Below are 14333 nucleotides of genomic sequence, written 5' to 3' on the forward strand. Positions count from 1 at the left end.
TTTACACAGCCAGAAGCTGTGGGGACTTCTCTTCCCAGCACTAGAAGCCTGGGCTGAGGAGCCTGGTGTGGGGCTGGAATCCCTCACTCCTTGGTGGGGATCTCTGCAGCTAAGATATCCCTCCTGATTTTTAATTGCCACACATGAGTGTGGGAGCAGCTCCTACCAGCCTCCAGGTGGCTTCTTCTTCTGTATGCCCTTTTGCTATAGGACTTTTGTTCAGCTAGACTTCAGGCAATTCTCAATGATGGCTGTTCTGTAGTTTAGTTGTAATCTTGATGTGGTTGTGAGAGGAGGTAAGCACAGCATTTACTTACTCCACCATGTTGAATGAATATTCTCCAACTCTATTTCTTGAAAAGACTACCTTTTCTCCAATGAATTGTCTTTGACGTTTGTCAAAAATCAACTGACCACATATGTATGAATGCATATATTTCTGGATTCTCTATTCTGTTCCATTCATCTATCCATTTTAGCTAATACTATACTGTCTTGATCACTGTAGCTGTACAATAAACTTTGAAGTCAGGTAGTGAAAACCATTCATTTTTGTTCTTCAAAGTTGTTTGGGATATATTTGCGTTCATATAAATTTTAAAATAAGCTGGTTGGTTTCTACCAAAAAAAAAAAACACACCTTTTATTTTATTGAAATTGTGTTGAATTTTTAGATTTGTTTGGAGAGAATTGACATCTTAACAGTATTAAATCTGCAAACCAACATGGTATATTTCCCCATTTATTTAGGTCTTCTTTGATTTCTCTAAGAAATGTTTCTTAATTTTCAGTGTATCAGTCTTACATACTTTTGTCAGATTTATTCCTAAATGTTTCATATTTTTTGTTGCTATTGTTAAGTGAGATGGCTTTTTAAATTTTGGATTGTTTGTTGCTAGTATATAGCAATATAATTAATTTTTTATGTTGATCCTATATCCTTCAATCTTGGTAAATTTGCTTATCAGCTTTAGTAGATTCTTGGGTGGATTCCATTGTATTTTCTACATAGACAATAATTTTATTTGTGAATGTGAATAAAGATAGTTTTACATATTCCTTTCAAATCTGGATGCCTTTTATTTTTCTTGCCTTGTTGCACTGGCTATCATTACAATCTCAAATAGAATTAGTATGAGCAGAATCATTACCTTATTGTTGATCTTGGGGAAAAACATTTATCCATTTATCATTCACTATAATTTTAGCTACAGGTTTTTAATAGATGCCCTTTATCAGGTTGAGAAAATGCCCGTCTGTTCTTCACTTGCTATGAGTGCTTATCAGGAATGATGTCAGATAATTTTTCTGCACCAACTGAGATGACGATATAGTTTTTCTTTTTTAGTCTGTTAATATGGTGAACTACATGGAGTTTTGAATGTTAAACTAATCTTGTATTCCTGGAATAAGCCCCTATTTGCTTATGATATGTCCCTTTTCATATAATGATGAAATTTAATTTGTTAAAATTTTGTTATAAATTGTTTTGCATCTATGTTCAGGAAGAAAACTCTACCCTTTTCCTGTAATGTCTCTCTCTGGCTTGGTATCTGAGTAATACTGACTTCTAGAATGAACAGGAAAGTAATCCCCCCCTCTTCTAGTTTCTTGAAGAGTTTTTGTAGATTTGGCATTATTTCTTCTATAAATGTTTGGCAGAATTTTCCAGTAAAGACATCGGAGCCTGGGGTTTTCCTTGTGAGAAGGTTTTTAACCACAAATTCAATTTCTTTAATAGATATGGAACTAGTAGAGTTATCTACCTCTTCTTGATAAAATTTAATAGTTTGTACCTTTTAAGGAATTTTTCCATTTAACTTCTCTAATTTACTGGTTTAAAGTTTTTCACAATATTAACTTATTATCTTTTTAATATTCTGTAGAAGCTGTAGAGATGTCACCTCTGCCATTCCTGATATTGGTCATTTTTGTCTTTTACCTTTATTTTACCCTGATCTGTTGGGTTAGAAATTTATCCATTTTGTTGATCTTCTCAAAGAACCAGTTTTTTTCTATTTGATTTTCTGTTTTCTTTTCTTTTTTTTTTTTTTAATTAAATTTATTGGGGTGACAATTGTTAGTAAAATTACATAGATTTCAGGTATACAATTCTGTATTACATCATCTATAAATCTCATTGTATGTTCATCACCCAGAGTCAGTTCTTCCATCACCATATATTCGATCCCCCTTACCCTCACCTCCCCCCCCACCCCCCTTACCCTCTGGCAACCACTAAACTATTGTCCGTGTCTATGAGTTTCTGTTTCTCATTTGTTTGTCTTGTTCTTTTGTTGTTTTTGGTTTATATACCACATATCAGTGAAATCACATGGTTCTCTGCTTTTTCTGTCTGACTTGTTTCGCTCAGCATTACTCTCTCAAGATCCATCCATGTTGTCACAAATGTTCCTATATCATCTTTTCTCACTGCCGAATAGTATTCCATTGTGTATATGTACCACAACTTCTTTATCCATTCATCTATCGAAGGACATTTTGGTTGTTTCCATGTCTTGGCCACCGTAAACAAAGCTGCAATGAACATTGGAGCACACGTGTCTTTATCTCTAAATGTTTTCAGATTTTTTGGGTAGATACCCAGGAGAGGGATTGCTGGGTCATACGGCAATTCTATTCGTAATTCTTTGAGGAACCTCCACACTGCCTTCCATAACGGCTGCACCAGTCTGCATTCCCACCAACAGTGTATGAGGGTTCCTTTTTCTCCACAACCTCTCCAACATTTGTTACTATTTGTCTTGTTGATGATAGCCATTCTGACTGGGGTGAGGTGATATCTCATTGTGGTTTTGATTTGCATTTCTCTGATGATTAGTGATGTTGAGCATTTTTTCATATGTTTATTTGCCATTTGTATGTCTTCTTTGGAGAAATGTCTCTTCAAGTCCTCTGCCCATTTTTCAATTGGGTTGTTTGTTTTTTTGTTGTTGAGTTGCATGAGTTCCTTGTATATTCTGGATACTAGCCCCTTATCGGAGGCACTGTTAGCAAAAATCTTCTCCCATTCAGTTGGTGGCCTCTTTATTTTGTCAATGGTTTCTTTTGCTGTGCAGAATCTTTTAAGTTTCATATAGTCCCATTCGTTTATTTTAGCTTTTACTTCCATTGCCTTTGGAGTCAAGTTCATAAAATGCTCTTTGAACCCAAGGTCCATAAGTTTAGTACCTATGTTTTCTTCTATGCAGTTTATTGTGTCAGGTCTTATGCTTAAGTCTTTGATCCATTTTGAATTAACTTTGGTACATGGTGACAAATAGCAGTCCAGTTTCATTCTTTTGCACGTGGCTATCCAATTCTCCCAGCACCATTTATTGAAGAGGCTGTCTTTGCTCCATTGTATGTTTTTAGCTTCTTTGTCAAAAATTATCTGTCCATATTTATGTGGTTTTATTTCTGGGTTCTCAATTCTATTCCATTGGTCTATGTGTCTGTTTTTCTGCCAATACCATGCTGTTTTGATTATTGTGGCCCTGTAGTACAGGCCAAAGTCAGGAAGTGTGATACCTCCATTATAGTTCTTTTTTCTTAAGATTGCTTTGGCTATTCGGGGTCTTTTGTGGTTCCAAACAAATCTGATGATTTTTTGTTCTATTTCTTTAAAATATGCCATTGGGATTTTGATGGGGATTGCATTGAATCTGTATATTGCTTTGGGTAATATGGCCATTTTAACTATGTTGATTCTTCCAATCCATGAGCATGGAATGTCTTTCCATTTCTTTGTGTCTTCTTCAATTTCTTTCAAAAATGTCTTATAGTTTTCAGCATATAGGTCTTTCACATCCTTGGTTAAGTTTATTCCTAGGTATTTTATTCTTTTTGCTGCAATTGCAAAAGGAATTGTTTTTTGTATTTCTTTTTCTGAGATTTCATTGTTAGTATATAGGAAGGCAATGGACTTTTGTGCGTTGATTTTGTAGCCGGCAACTTTACTGTATTCGTTGATTGTTTCTAGTAGCTTTTTGGTGGAGTCTTTAGGGTTTTCTATATATAGCATCATGTCATCTGCAAAGAGTGATAATTTAACTTCTTCATTCCCAATTTGGATGCCTTTTATTTCTTTCTCTTGCCTGATTGCTCTGGCAAGGACTTCCAACACTATGTTGAAAAGCAGAGGTGATAGGGGACATCCCTGTCGTGTTCCTGAACGTAGAGCAAAGGGCTTCAGCTTTTCTCCATTAATTATGAGATTAGCAGAGGGCTTGTCATATATGGCCTTTATTATGTTAAGGTATTTTCCTTCTATACCCATTTTATTAAGTGTTTTAATCATAAATGGATGTTGTATCTTGTCAAATGCTTTTTCTGCATCAATTGATATAATCATATGATTTTTGTCCTTTATTTTGTTTATGTGATGTATCACATTGATGGATTTGCGGATGTTGAACCATCCTTGTGCCCCGGGGATGAACCCCACTTGGTCGTGATGAATAATCTTTTTAATGCATTGTTGTATTCGATTTGCTAGAATTTTATTTAGGATTTTTGCATCGGTATTCATTAGAGATATTGGTCTGTAGTTTTCTTTTTTTGTGCTGTCCTTACCAGGTTTTGGTATCAGGGTAATGTTGGCCTCATAAAATGAGTTAGGGAGTACTGTCTCTTCTTCAATTTTTTGGAAGAGTTTGTGCAGAATTGGTATTAGATCCTCTTTGAAGGTTTGGTAGAATTCACTAGTGAAGCCATCTGGTCCCGGACTTTTGCTTTTGGGAAGGTTTTGGATGACTGATTCAATTTCGTTACTGGTGATCGGTCTGTTTAGATTTTCCAGTTCTTCATGGTTCAGCCTTGGAAGGCTATATGTTTCTAAGAACTTGTCCATTTCTTCTAGGTTGTTGAATTTGATGGCATATAGTCCTTCATAGTATTCTTGGATGATCCTTTGTATTTCTGTGGTGTCCGTGATAACTTCCCCTTTTACGTTTCTGATTTTGTTAATCAGTGTCTTCTCTCTTTTTATCTTAGTAAGTCTAGCCAAGGGTTTGTCAATTTTGTTAATCTTTTCAAAGAACCAGCTCTTTGTCACATTAATTTTTTCTATTGTCTTTTTGTTCTCTATTTCATTTATTTCTGCTTTAATTTTTATTATTTCCTTTCTTCTGCTGACCTTGGGTTTTACTTGTTCTTCTTTTTCTAGTTCTTTAAGGTGTAACATGAGGTTATTTATTTGGGAGTTTTCTTGTTTCTTGAGATAGGCCTGTAATGAGATAAATTTCCCTCTTAAAACTGCTTTCGCTGCATCCCAGAAATTTTGGTAGGATGTATTTTCATTGTCATTTGTTTCTATGTATCTTTTGATCTCTCCTCTAATTTCTTCTTTGACCCAGTCCTTCTTTAAAAGTATGTTGTTTAATCTCCATGTATTTGTGTTTTTTCCCGCTTTCTTTTTACAGTTGATATCCAATTTCAAAGCCTTGTGATCAGAGAATATGCATGGTATGATTTCAATCTTCTTAAATTTGTTGAGACTGATTTTATGTCCCAATATATGGTCTATCCTTGAGAATGTTCCGTGTACACCAGAAAAGAATGTATAGTCTGATGTTTTAGGATGAAGTGCTCTATAAATGTCAATTATGTCCATTTCATCTAATGTGTCATTTAGGGCTACTATTTCGTTATTTATTTTCTGTTTGGATGATCTATCCATAGCTGTCAATGATGTAGTTAAGTCCCCTAGTATAATTGTGTTTTGGTCAATTTCTCCCTTTAGTTCTGTTAGTAGTTGCTTGGTGTATTTCGGTGCTCCCTGATTGGGGGCATAAATATTGATGACTGTTATGTCTTCTTGTTGTACAGTCCCCTTCACCATTATGAAATGTCCATCTTTATCTCTTGTTATCTTTTTCACCTTGAAGTCTGTTTCATCTGATATCATTATGGCTACACCTGATTTTCTCTGGGTACCATTTGCTTGGAGTGTCAATTTCCACCCTTTCACTTTGAGTCTATGCTTGTCCTTGTAGCTGAGATGTGTCTCTTGGAGACAGCATATGGTTGGGTTTAGTTTTTTGATCCAATCTGCTACTCTGTGCCTTTTTATTGGTGAGTTCAGTCCATTTACATTTAGGGTGATTATTGATATGTGAGGATTTCCTGTCATTCTATCTTTAGTTTTCTGGTAAGGCTGTGTCTCCATTGTTTCTTTGCCTTTTTGTTGTTGTCTATTATTTCTGTGTGGTGGTATTCTATGATGTTTCCCTCTGTTTCTTCTCTTATTTCAGTATATATTTCAGTTCTGGATTTTTTTTGAGTGGTTACCCTTAAGTTTATGTAAAAGAAAGTTTGATATTTAGAGTATTCCATTATCTTCAGCACGCTTACTCTCTCCATTCCCATATTCCGGTTCAGGCCTTTACTCTCCCCCTTTTTGAGTTTTGGTTGCCACATATTGTCCCTGTTGATGGTGGTCGAATAGCCTCCTTTAGTATTTCTTGTAGTGCAGGTCGTGTATTAGAAAATTCCCTCAGCTTCTGTATGTCTGGAAAGGTCTTTATTCCTCCTTCATATCTAAAGGATATCTTTGCTGGATATATTATTCTTGGCTCATGATTTCTCTCTTTCAATAGTTTGAATATTTGGTTCCACTCCCTCCTGGCTTGTAGAGTTTCTGCTGAAAAATCTGATGATAATCTAATGGGCTTTCCTTTGTAAGTTACCGTCTTCTTTTCCCTGGCTGCCTTGAGGATTCTTTCTTTGTCGTTGATTTTAGACAGCTTCAATACAATGTGCCTTGGAGAAGGCCTGTTGGGATTGAGGTAACTAGGTGTTCTATTTGCTTCTTGGATTCGAGGGTCCAGTTCTGTCCACAAATTTGGGAAGTTCTCATCGACAATTTGTTTGAATATATTCTCTGTTCCCTTCTCTCTTTCTTCTCCTTCTGGTATGCCCATTATTTTTATATTGCTCTTTCTGATGGAGTCAGAAAGTTCTTGTAGAGTTCTTTCATTTCTTTTAAGTCTCAAGTCTCTTTCTTCTTCTCTCTGTGTCATTTCCAGGTTTCTATCTTCGATGTCACTGACTCTTTGCTCCATCTGGTCAACTCTACTACCTAAGCTGGTTATTTCATTCTTAATTTCTTCTATTGAGTTCTTAATCTCCAGAAATTCTATTTGGTTCTTTTTTAAGATTTCAATCTCTTTCGTAAAATGCTCATTCTGTTCTTTGATTGAGTTTCTGAGTTCCTTTAACTGCCTATCTGTGTTTTCTTGTATCTCGTTGAGTTTTTTCAGAACTGCAATCTTGAATTCTCTGTCATTTAAGTCACATATTTCTGTATCTTTAAGTGCCTTCTCTGGAGATTTTTCACTTTCTTTCTGAGTTATCTTGTTGCCTTGGTTATTCATGGCGATTACTGGTTTACTATTTCTCTTCCTAGACATCTACAGGAGTGGCTTCTGCAACAGGTTGATAGAAAGCGGTCTTTCTTTTGTTTGCCAGTACTTGTTGGTAGAATGTTTTATTATTTCTCCAACTGCAACTTATTTTCCTTCTCCCACACGGTAGTGCTATTTTTTCTCTGCACTATTCCAGCTTCTCACACACTGGGGGGATTCCCTGGGAGACGGGCTTCTCCTCTGTTAATAGTTCGTCTAGGTCACAGGGCGCAGTGTCCCGGTGGGTATGCGGAGAGCTTTTGATGTTCCAAAGCTCTTCCAGCTCCTGATTCAGAGCCCGTAGGTTTCAGCAGTTCTGTTTACTCCTGCAGGGATCCGCCCAGATAGGTGGGGTCAGAGGCGGGGTGAGTTGTGAGAGGTGGCCCAGAGCAATGGCGGCGACCACCACCACAGCCGGTCCTGCTTCCACAGCTCTCTCCCCTTTGCTGGAACTAGTTGGGCTGTGAAATTGTGTTTGCAGTCCACAGTTCTCAAAACAGCAAATTTTCTGTTGTTTTGATCTGACACTGCTACTGTTTCGCTTCTAGCACCGGGCAGGTGGGGGCGGGGCGAGCTCTGGGAGGGGAGGGAGGGGGCGGCTAGTCTCAGTGCCTAAGGCTCCGTTCTCTGCTCGGCAGTGCGGGCTTAAACCACCGTTTTCAGCCTTTTTCCCTCAGTCTTTTCTCCGAGGTCTCTGCCGTGAGCGTTGGGTTCAGCCGTGTTATATGCTGTCCCCTCAGCCCTGTGGAGCCCTGGCGGAGCCCTAGCAGTCCGAGTTCTTCCCTCTCCCGCAGCTGCGGTAGTTCCGGGAAGCAGCGAGCTCGGAGCACTGAGCTGGGTCTGCGTCCTGCGCCCGCGCGGTTCCGTCTCCGCGCACTTCTCCCTTTCCTCCTCCCTCCACTCGCGCGAATCTCCCACCTGTAGGTGATTTCAGTCGGTAGTGGGCCTCTTCGTGTTGCCTGTCTGCTGTGCAGGGAGTCCTTTGTGGAGTTTTTGTTGTTCGATTCGTTGTAAATTCCAGGGGAGCTTTACAGAGGCTCACCTCACGCCGCCATTTTTCCGGAACTCTCGATTTTCTGTTTTCTATTTCATTGATTTTCAATCTGATCTTTATTATTTCTCCTCTCTGCTTAGTTTGTTTTTTATCTGTTGTTCTTCTTTTTATTTTCTTAAAGTGGTGGATGAAGACATTAACTTGAGACCTACCTTATTTTCTCACGTATGTGTATAGTATTATAGATTTCCCACAACATTTTTGTGTTGTGTTTTCATTATATTCAAATAAAATATTTTCTATGTTCTCTTTTGATTTCTTATTTGGCCTTTAGGCTACGTTAAAGTATATTAATTAGCATTCAAATTTTGGGGGTGTGGTTCTAGATATTTTTCATGCTATTTATTTCTGACTTGGTCCATCAAAGTCAGAAAAAATACTTTATATGATTTGAATCTTTTCAATTTTATTGAGCCTTGTTTTGTCACCCAAAGTATAGTCTATCTTGGCAGACCTTTAGTGTACACTTGAAGAGAATCTGTATTTTATTGTTTGTTTGTTTGTTTGTTTTTGGTAGAGTGTCTAGCAATGTCAATTAGGTCAAGTTAATTGATAGTGGTAATTAAGTCTTTTATATCCTTACTGATTTTCTGTTTACTTGTTCTATCAGTTATTGAGAGAGGGGAGTTGAAATCACCAACTATAATTGTGGATTTGTCTATTTTTTCCTTTACAATTCAATCAGTTTTCATTTCACACATTTTGAAGAGCTGGTATTAGGTGGATAAATATTTAGGTTTGTTGTGTCCCTTTACTGAACTGCACTATACTCAGGTTTCTATTCTATACATAGAAGGCATACCCTAAGTATCTGTGGAATTAATGAAGTAATAAATAACTATGGATCTTTTCCACGGAAGTATGAGTGTGACTATGGAAAAATTCCCTTAACTTGTCTAGACTAGTTTTCTCACTTTAAAAACGATGAGGGGATGGTAGTGAGTGGGTAGGGGGGATAAGAAACTGAAGAGTGGTTTTCAAATCTTGCTGTGGGGAACCCCAGGGTTTTACAGGGTACCCCCTTCAGGAGAACCTACTGCCATCCCAGAAACTAGAACTTTATCTATTTTACATTTTGCCTTTCTGTGTAAAATTTCAGCTGTTGAGAGGGTTTTGGTGCTAAAAGAAGTTGGAAAATTACTAAGTTAAATGTCCTGTGAGGTTATCTCAGCTCTACAATTCTATATCTTTGAGGAACATTCTCTTCAAATGATGAGATGACAAGAAAATGCCCCATTATGGCCAAGCCACAAACATCGCAGCTCTCTATAGGAAAGCAGTATAATTCAGAGAAAGAAGGAAACAGTTCCAGCTCTCCTACTAACTGGCTAAGTGACCCTGAGTGTGACTCTCAGCATCTCTGTCCACAATAAAGATACAGATTCATACTTGGATATTGTCACAAAAGAGACTTTCTCAATTAATGTCTGAGGTTCTTTAATTCTCTGTGTGTGTTTTCTTTAAAAAAAAAGAAAAGGCCCATAACTTGGGCAACTCCTGTATTTCACTGATGACTCCATTATTACATAGAACCTCATCAGATTTCCCGTCTGGATTCCAGTCACTTGGGACTTGGGTAACCGGAAATAGTAGAAGAGGGAAACCCATGAGGGCCGATCAGAGTAAGCAAAGGACTGGTGATGGGAGGAAAGCACACAAAGTTTGGCAGAGATATGCAGGGGAACAGGGAAGAATGAGGCTGGGATTTTATGATCGGCTTCGCATAGTCAGGAGCTTGGACTTAATTTGGTAGAAAATGGGGTCAGTGAAGAATATCGAGGAGAGTGGCATGGTTAAGGTGTGCTTCAGGGAGGGTAGTCAAGTGTGGCTACAGAAACGAAGCAGAACAGAGAAATCTGGGAGGCAGAGGAATGAGTACGGAAGGGCTACACTGCGCAAGGATGGAATAAAGGATCAACGGAGCTCTGAGTGATGGAGTTTGGGGTAATTTGACTTTCTCTGTCATGATATTTTCTTTCTCATTTTTAAAAACATTATATGTATGTATACGTATACATACATATACATGTACATATACCAGGGGTGCCAAAAAAAATGTACACAAGTGGACACTTTAGTCAGTGCTGCTCAAGCAGTAGTGTGCCATAATCAGAAGTGTCTGGATGCTGATGGTAACCACTCTGAGCACCTCTTGTAATTGCAGGAGTCAAACATGACTTGTATTCATCTTTCGTTATCAGTATATACTAAGTATTACAATTTTAATACAGTTTTCCTTTCTTAAAATGTGTATTCATTTTTTGGCACCCTCTGTATATGTACCTGTATATTATATAATTAGAAAAGGTTACAAAGCCATTGTCATAAAAATAAATTCTGAAATATTTAAAAGACAGAAACATTGATATTCTCCAAGCAATACATGCTGGCAAGCAATTTCAAAGATGAGATATTGTTTAAACTTTGACATTCCAAAGAGAGAAAAATATTCCCAATTAATTCTTCTGTTTTCTTATAAACTATCTGCTGAAATAAAGGAACATAGAACACAAGAATTCTGCCACTTACAAAAATATAAAGTGGGTCATAATCTGGAGACACAGCTAAGGCCTCAGGTGGTTTCATGCTCAAGACTGAGGTCTTGTCAGGGAACTGAGGGGTGGCATCCTGCTTCGGCAGGGCAATGACAGTGGTGGCTTCATCCTGTGCAGGGACCAAGGCAGCATGTCAGTCTTGATGCCAGGAAAAGAGGGGAGAAGTGAGGGCAATTCCTGAAGGTGGGGATGAATTACCTCAGCTCCTTGCCTCAGGGCTCGAGCAAGCTTTTGAGGTCTGTAACTTGTTGAAGACCTCTGGACACAGAATGGCTGATACCCCTTAATTTTGTACAGTTGAGGAACCTGAGGGCAAAAGAAAATGACTGACTGAAGATCCTTAAAAGCCCAGGACCATTTAGTGGGACCTATTCTCAATGACAGCATTTCCGAGCTGCCTGATGGTGAAAGGAAAACAAGCAGCCCATTGTAACCATCAGATGGTGGCAACTGTTGGTTTGACCAGCTCTGGAGAGAATAGTGCCAGCCCCAAGCCCTGTGCAGGGTTCCAGCACGCAGGAGTATTCACAGTTACTCTCCTGTACCATGTGGCTTAAGTGCAGAAATACCCCAGACACTGGTTTTCCAGTTTAAAACATTTGTATTTTCAAAAATAGAAGTGCTCGTAGACCTCAAGAAAGGCTCACTAACTTTGTTCACTTCATCTTGTGGTTTTTTCTTAAAGTTCTTAATATATTAGGTTGGTGCAAAAGTAATTGCGGTTTAAAAGGTTAAAAATAATTGTAAAAATTGCAGTTGTACTTTTGCACCAACCTAATGTGTAGTTCAGGGAGCCTCATGTATGCATAACATCCGGTCCGTCCACAGAATGAGGCTCCTGGTTCCATAAACCACATTAGGAAAAAAGACTCTGTTATACCTCACACGTACCATTAAATCACAGGACAAAAACATACACGGTATGGTACACAGCATAATCCAATCCATAATAGAAGAAACTAATAAAATAATGCAATTCAAATTCAAGAGTATTTCGTTCAGTCTATAAGAAACCTGATTAAAATACCATGTGGCGGGTCTGACCTGCAGCTTGAGGAAGGAATGACTGTGCTTGACTTGAATTTCTACAGATTTAATGGGGACTGGTCCAAGGCCATCAGGAGCCTGAAATGTGAAAATTCAAAAAATGGACACATAGTCAACACTGAGCAAAAGTGGCTGTGCTTCTATTTCCACACATCTTGAACGTCAAGTAAGCAGTTGTATTCTTAAAGTAGCCCTCCCCACAACCACAGTTGTTACTGGATGTGTGGGGCCTCGAGGCAGCGTTGGTCACCCCCTCCTACATGTCTCTTCGTGTGTGTATTTCTCTTTCATTTTCTACTGTTGTGGATGCTACAAGGTGCCACCCAGAATCCTCTTTAGGCTGGAAGGTTTTACTCCCCCAGCTGCTAGGAGTCCTGTTCATACAAACACCTCTCAGAGGTCCGCCCCCCTCAGGACGTGCCCTGGCTGATGGGAGCTGCCTCACTCAAGGTCATGTACCTCTCTGAGGGCAGCCCACCTCCAAGGACAGGATGAAGCAAAGGTGTGAAGGCTGGGCCTCTCACGCTCTTGTCCCGGCATCGGTGCTGCTCATGAGTTTAGCTGAGGCCTTGGTCAAGAAGGACGGCAGTCCTGCTTCTCTCTCTGTCCACTTCTGCTCCCGCCGCCTCCCTTCCACAGGTGCTAGCCCCCAAAGCACTATGTAATAAACTACCTGCATGCTGATGGGCCTCAGACCAGAGAGCCTGGAACAGCACCTGCCATATGATGAGCACTCAGTAAACACTATATTTCCCCAAATCTAAGACACCGCAATTTAGTATGATGCAGTGCTGATATGCTATCAATTATAAGACATTCCCCAATTTTGAAGAGCTAAATATTGAAAAAGTGATCTTAGACTTGAAGAAATAGAGTATTCATGGAATGAATTACAAAATTCTTTACAGACAGGAATGCTGAGCAGTCTGTTTTTCATCAACCTTGAGCAGCCACGTCTTTCAGAACTGACGAAAGCACCAAGTTAAATATATAAGCTCCAAACTATTCAAAAAGAATGAGAAGGGCTCCATAGCAGTGATTTCTTTCATCCTATCCACCCCATCAATTACTGAGTATCAGATGTTTATTGTTGCTTGAACATCACAGATTTATTATTTCCTAGGAACTGAATAGTCTAGCCTTTTAAGTAATTTAATTATCTAATGCAGAAAACACATGGAATTTTTAAAGTCAGTCTGTAATCCTTGAGTAGATTAACCTGCAATGCTTAATACGTGTTATAGGATGTGAATGCCAAGTTTATTCTTTGAAATTAAAACATTTTTTTACACGTGCACTTTCAATATCAATTTAAACACACTTTTTATTGCTAACTGTGTGAACTTGGGAAACATTTTGCTACTGGCTATGTGCCCTTATGTCAGTTTCCTCCTCATCTGTAAGGTGAGAAATGTAGCACGTAGATTTGTTGAAGTTTAAATGAACTGATACAGCTGAAGTATTTAAGACACTGCCTGCCTGACTCATGGTAAATGCAATATAAGGGCTACTATTTTTATTATAATGCTATTATTTTTATTATATTGTGCCCATAAGGCAAGAGAGATAAACTGTCACACCTCTTGCGAGAGAGAGAGAGAGAGAGAGAGAGAGAGAGAGAGAGAGAGAGAGAGAGAGAGAGAGAGAGAGACTGGAATTATGAGTGTAATGCGTTAGATGTTTGGACTCTGGGCCATCCTTTGCTGGCCTGTCCATTTGCTCATGCAGCAAAGAGCTCAGCTGAGCAGGGCCTGCCTCCCCAGGCCAGGCCAGTTCTCTGTTTGGTTTCTCTGTCTGCCCTTCTGCTCTCAGGCTCAATTCCCGGGCAGTCAAGTGGGGCTCTGTGCTCTTGCCGGGCTCCAGGCTTGGCAGGACCCAGCCCACGCTATCAGGAAGCTCTGCACAGGTATTTCAGGTGCCAGGTAGGGGGCAGTAGGTGACCCTGGTTTCCTATTGGTCACAATTCCCTGGGCATACATAGGTCTCCCTTGGGAGCCTCTCAGGGCTTGCCTCGGTATCTGCCTGATGGCCGTCTGATCATGCCTGGCCCCCGCCCCACTACCCAGCAGCACCCACCAACTCGTCAGAGGCCTGGGGAGGATCGTGGGATGGGAAGGCGAAGGGCAGCACTTGACTGGGCGACACGGAGAACTGGCAGGAATAATCGTCTTCACTGGTCTTCAGCGGTTGGAATTTGGAGGGATTCTTGTCTATAAGGGAAAAACAAAACAGCACTTTTGGGGGTTCTTAAGGTGTTTTCATGTGACACCA

General features: G+C 39.4%; 1 protein-coding gene across 2 annotated transcripts in view; it reads right to left on the minus strand.

Moving 5' to 3' along the window:
- Positions 1-14333, minus strand: part of CFAP221 (cilia and flagella associated protein 221) — a 104693-nt gene that overhangs the window by 16183 nt on the left and 74177 nt on the right. For both annotated transcript variants that reach the window (XM_074335277.2, XM_074335274.2), the window contains exons 16-19: positions 14139-14272; positions 12060-12140; positions 11214-11321; positions 10990-11124 (exon numbers count right to left, since the gene is read on the minus strand). In XM_074335277.2, the coding sequence (XP_074191378.2) occupies positions 10990-11124; positions 11214-11321; positions 12060-12140; positions 14139-14272 (458 nt within the window). The remainder of the gene's footprint in view (positions 1-10989; positions 11125-11213; positions 11322-12059; positions 12141-14138; positions 14273-14333) is intronic.

Source organism: Rhinolophus sinicus, chromosome 17 (assembly GCF_057876585.1).
Source record: "Rhinolophus sinicus isolate RSI-liver-muscle chromosome 17, RSI-T2T, whole genome shotgun sequence".
NCBI lineage: Eukaryota > Metazoa > Chordata > Mammalia > Chiroptera > Rhinolophidae > Rhinolophus > Rhinolophus sinicus.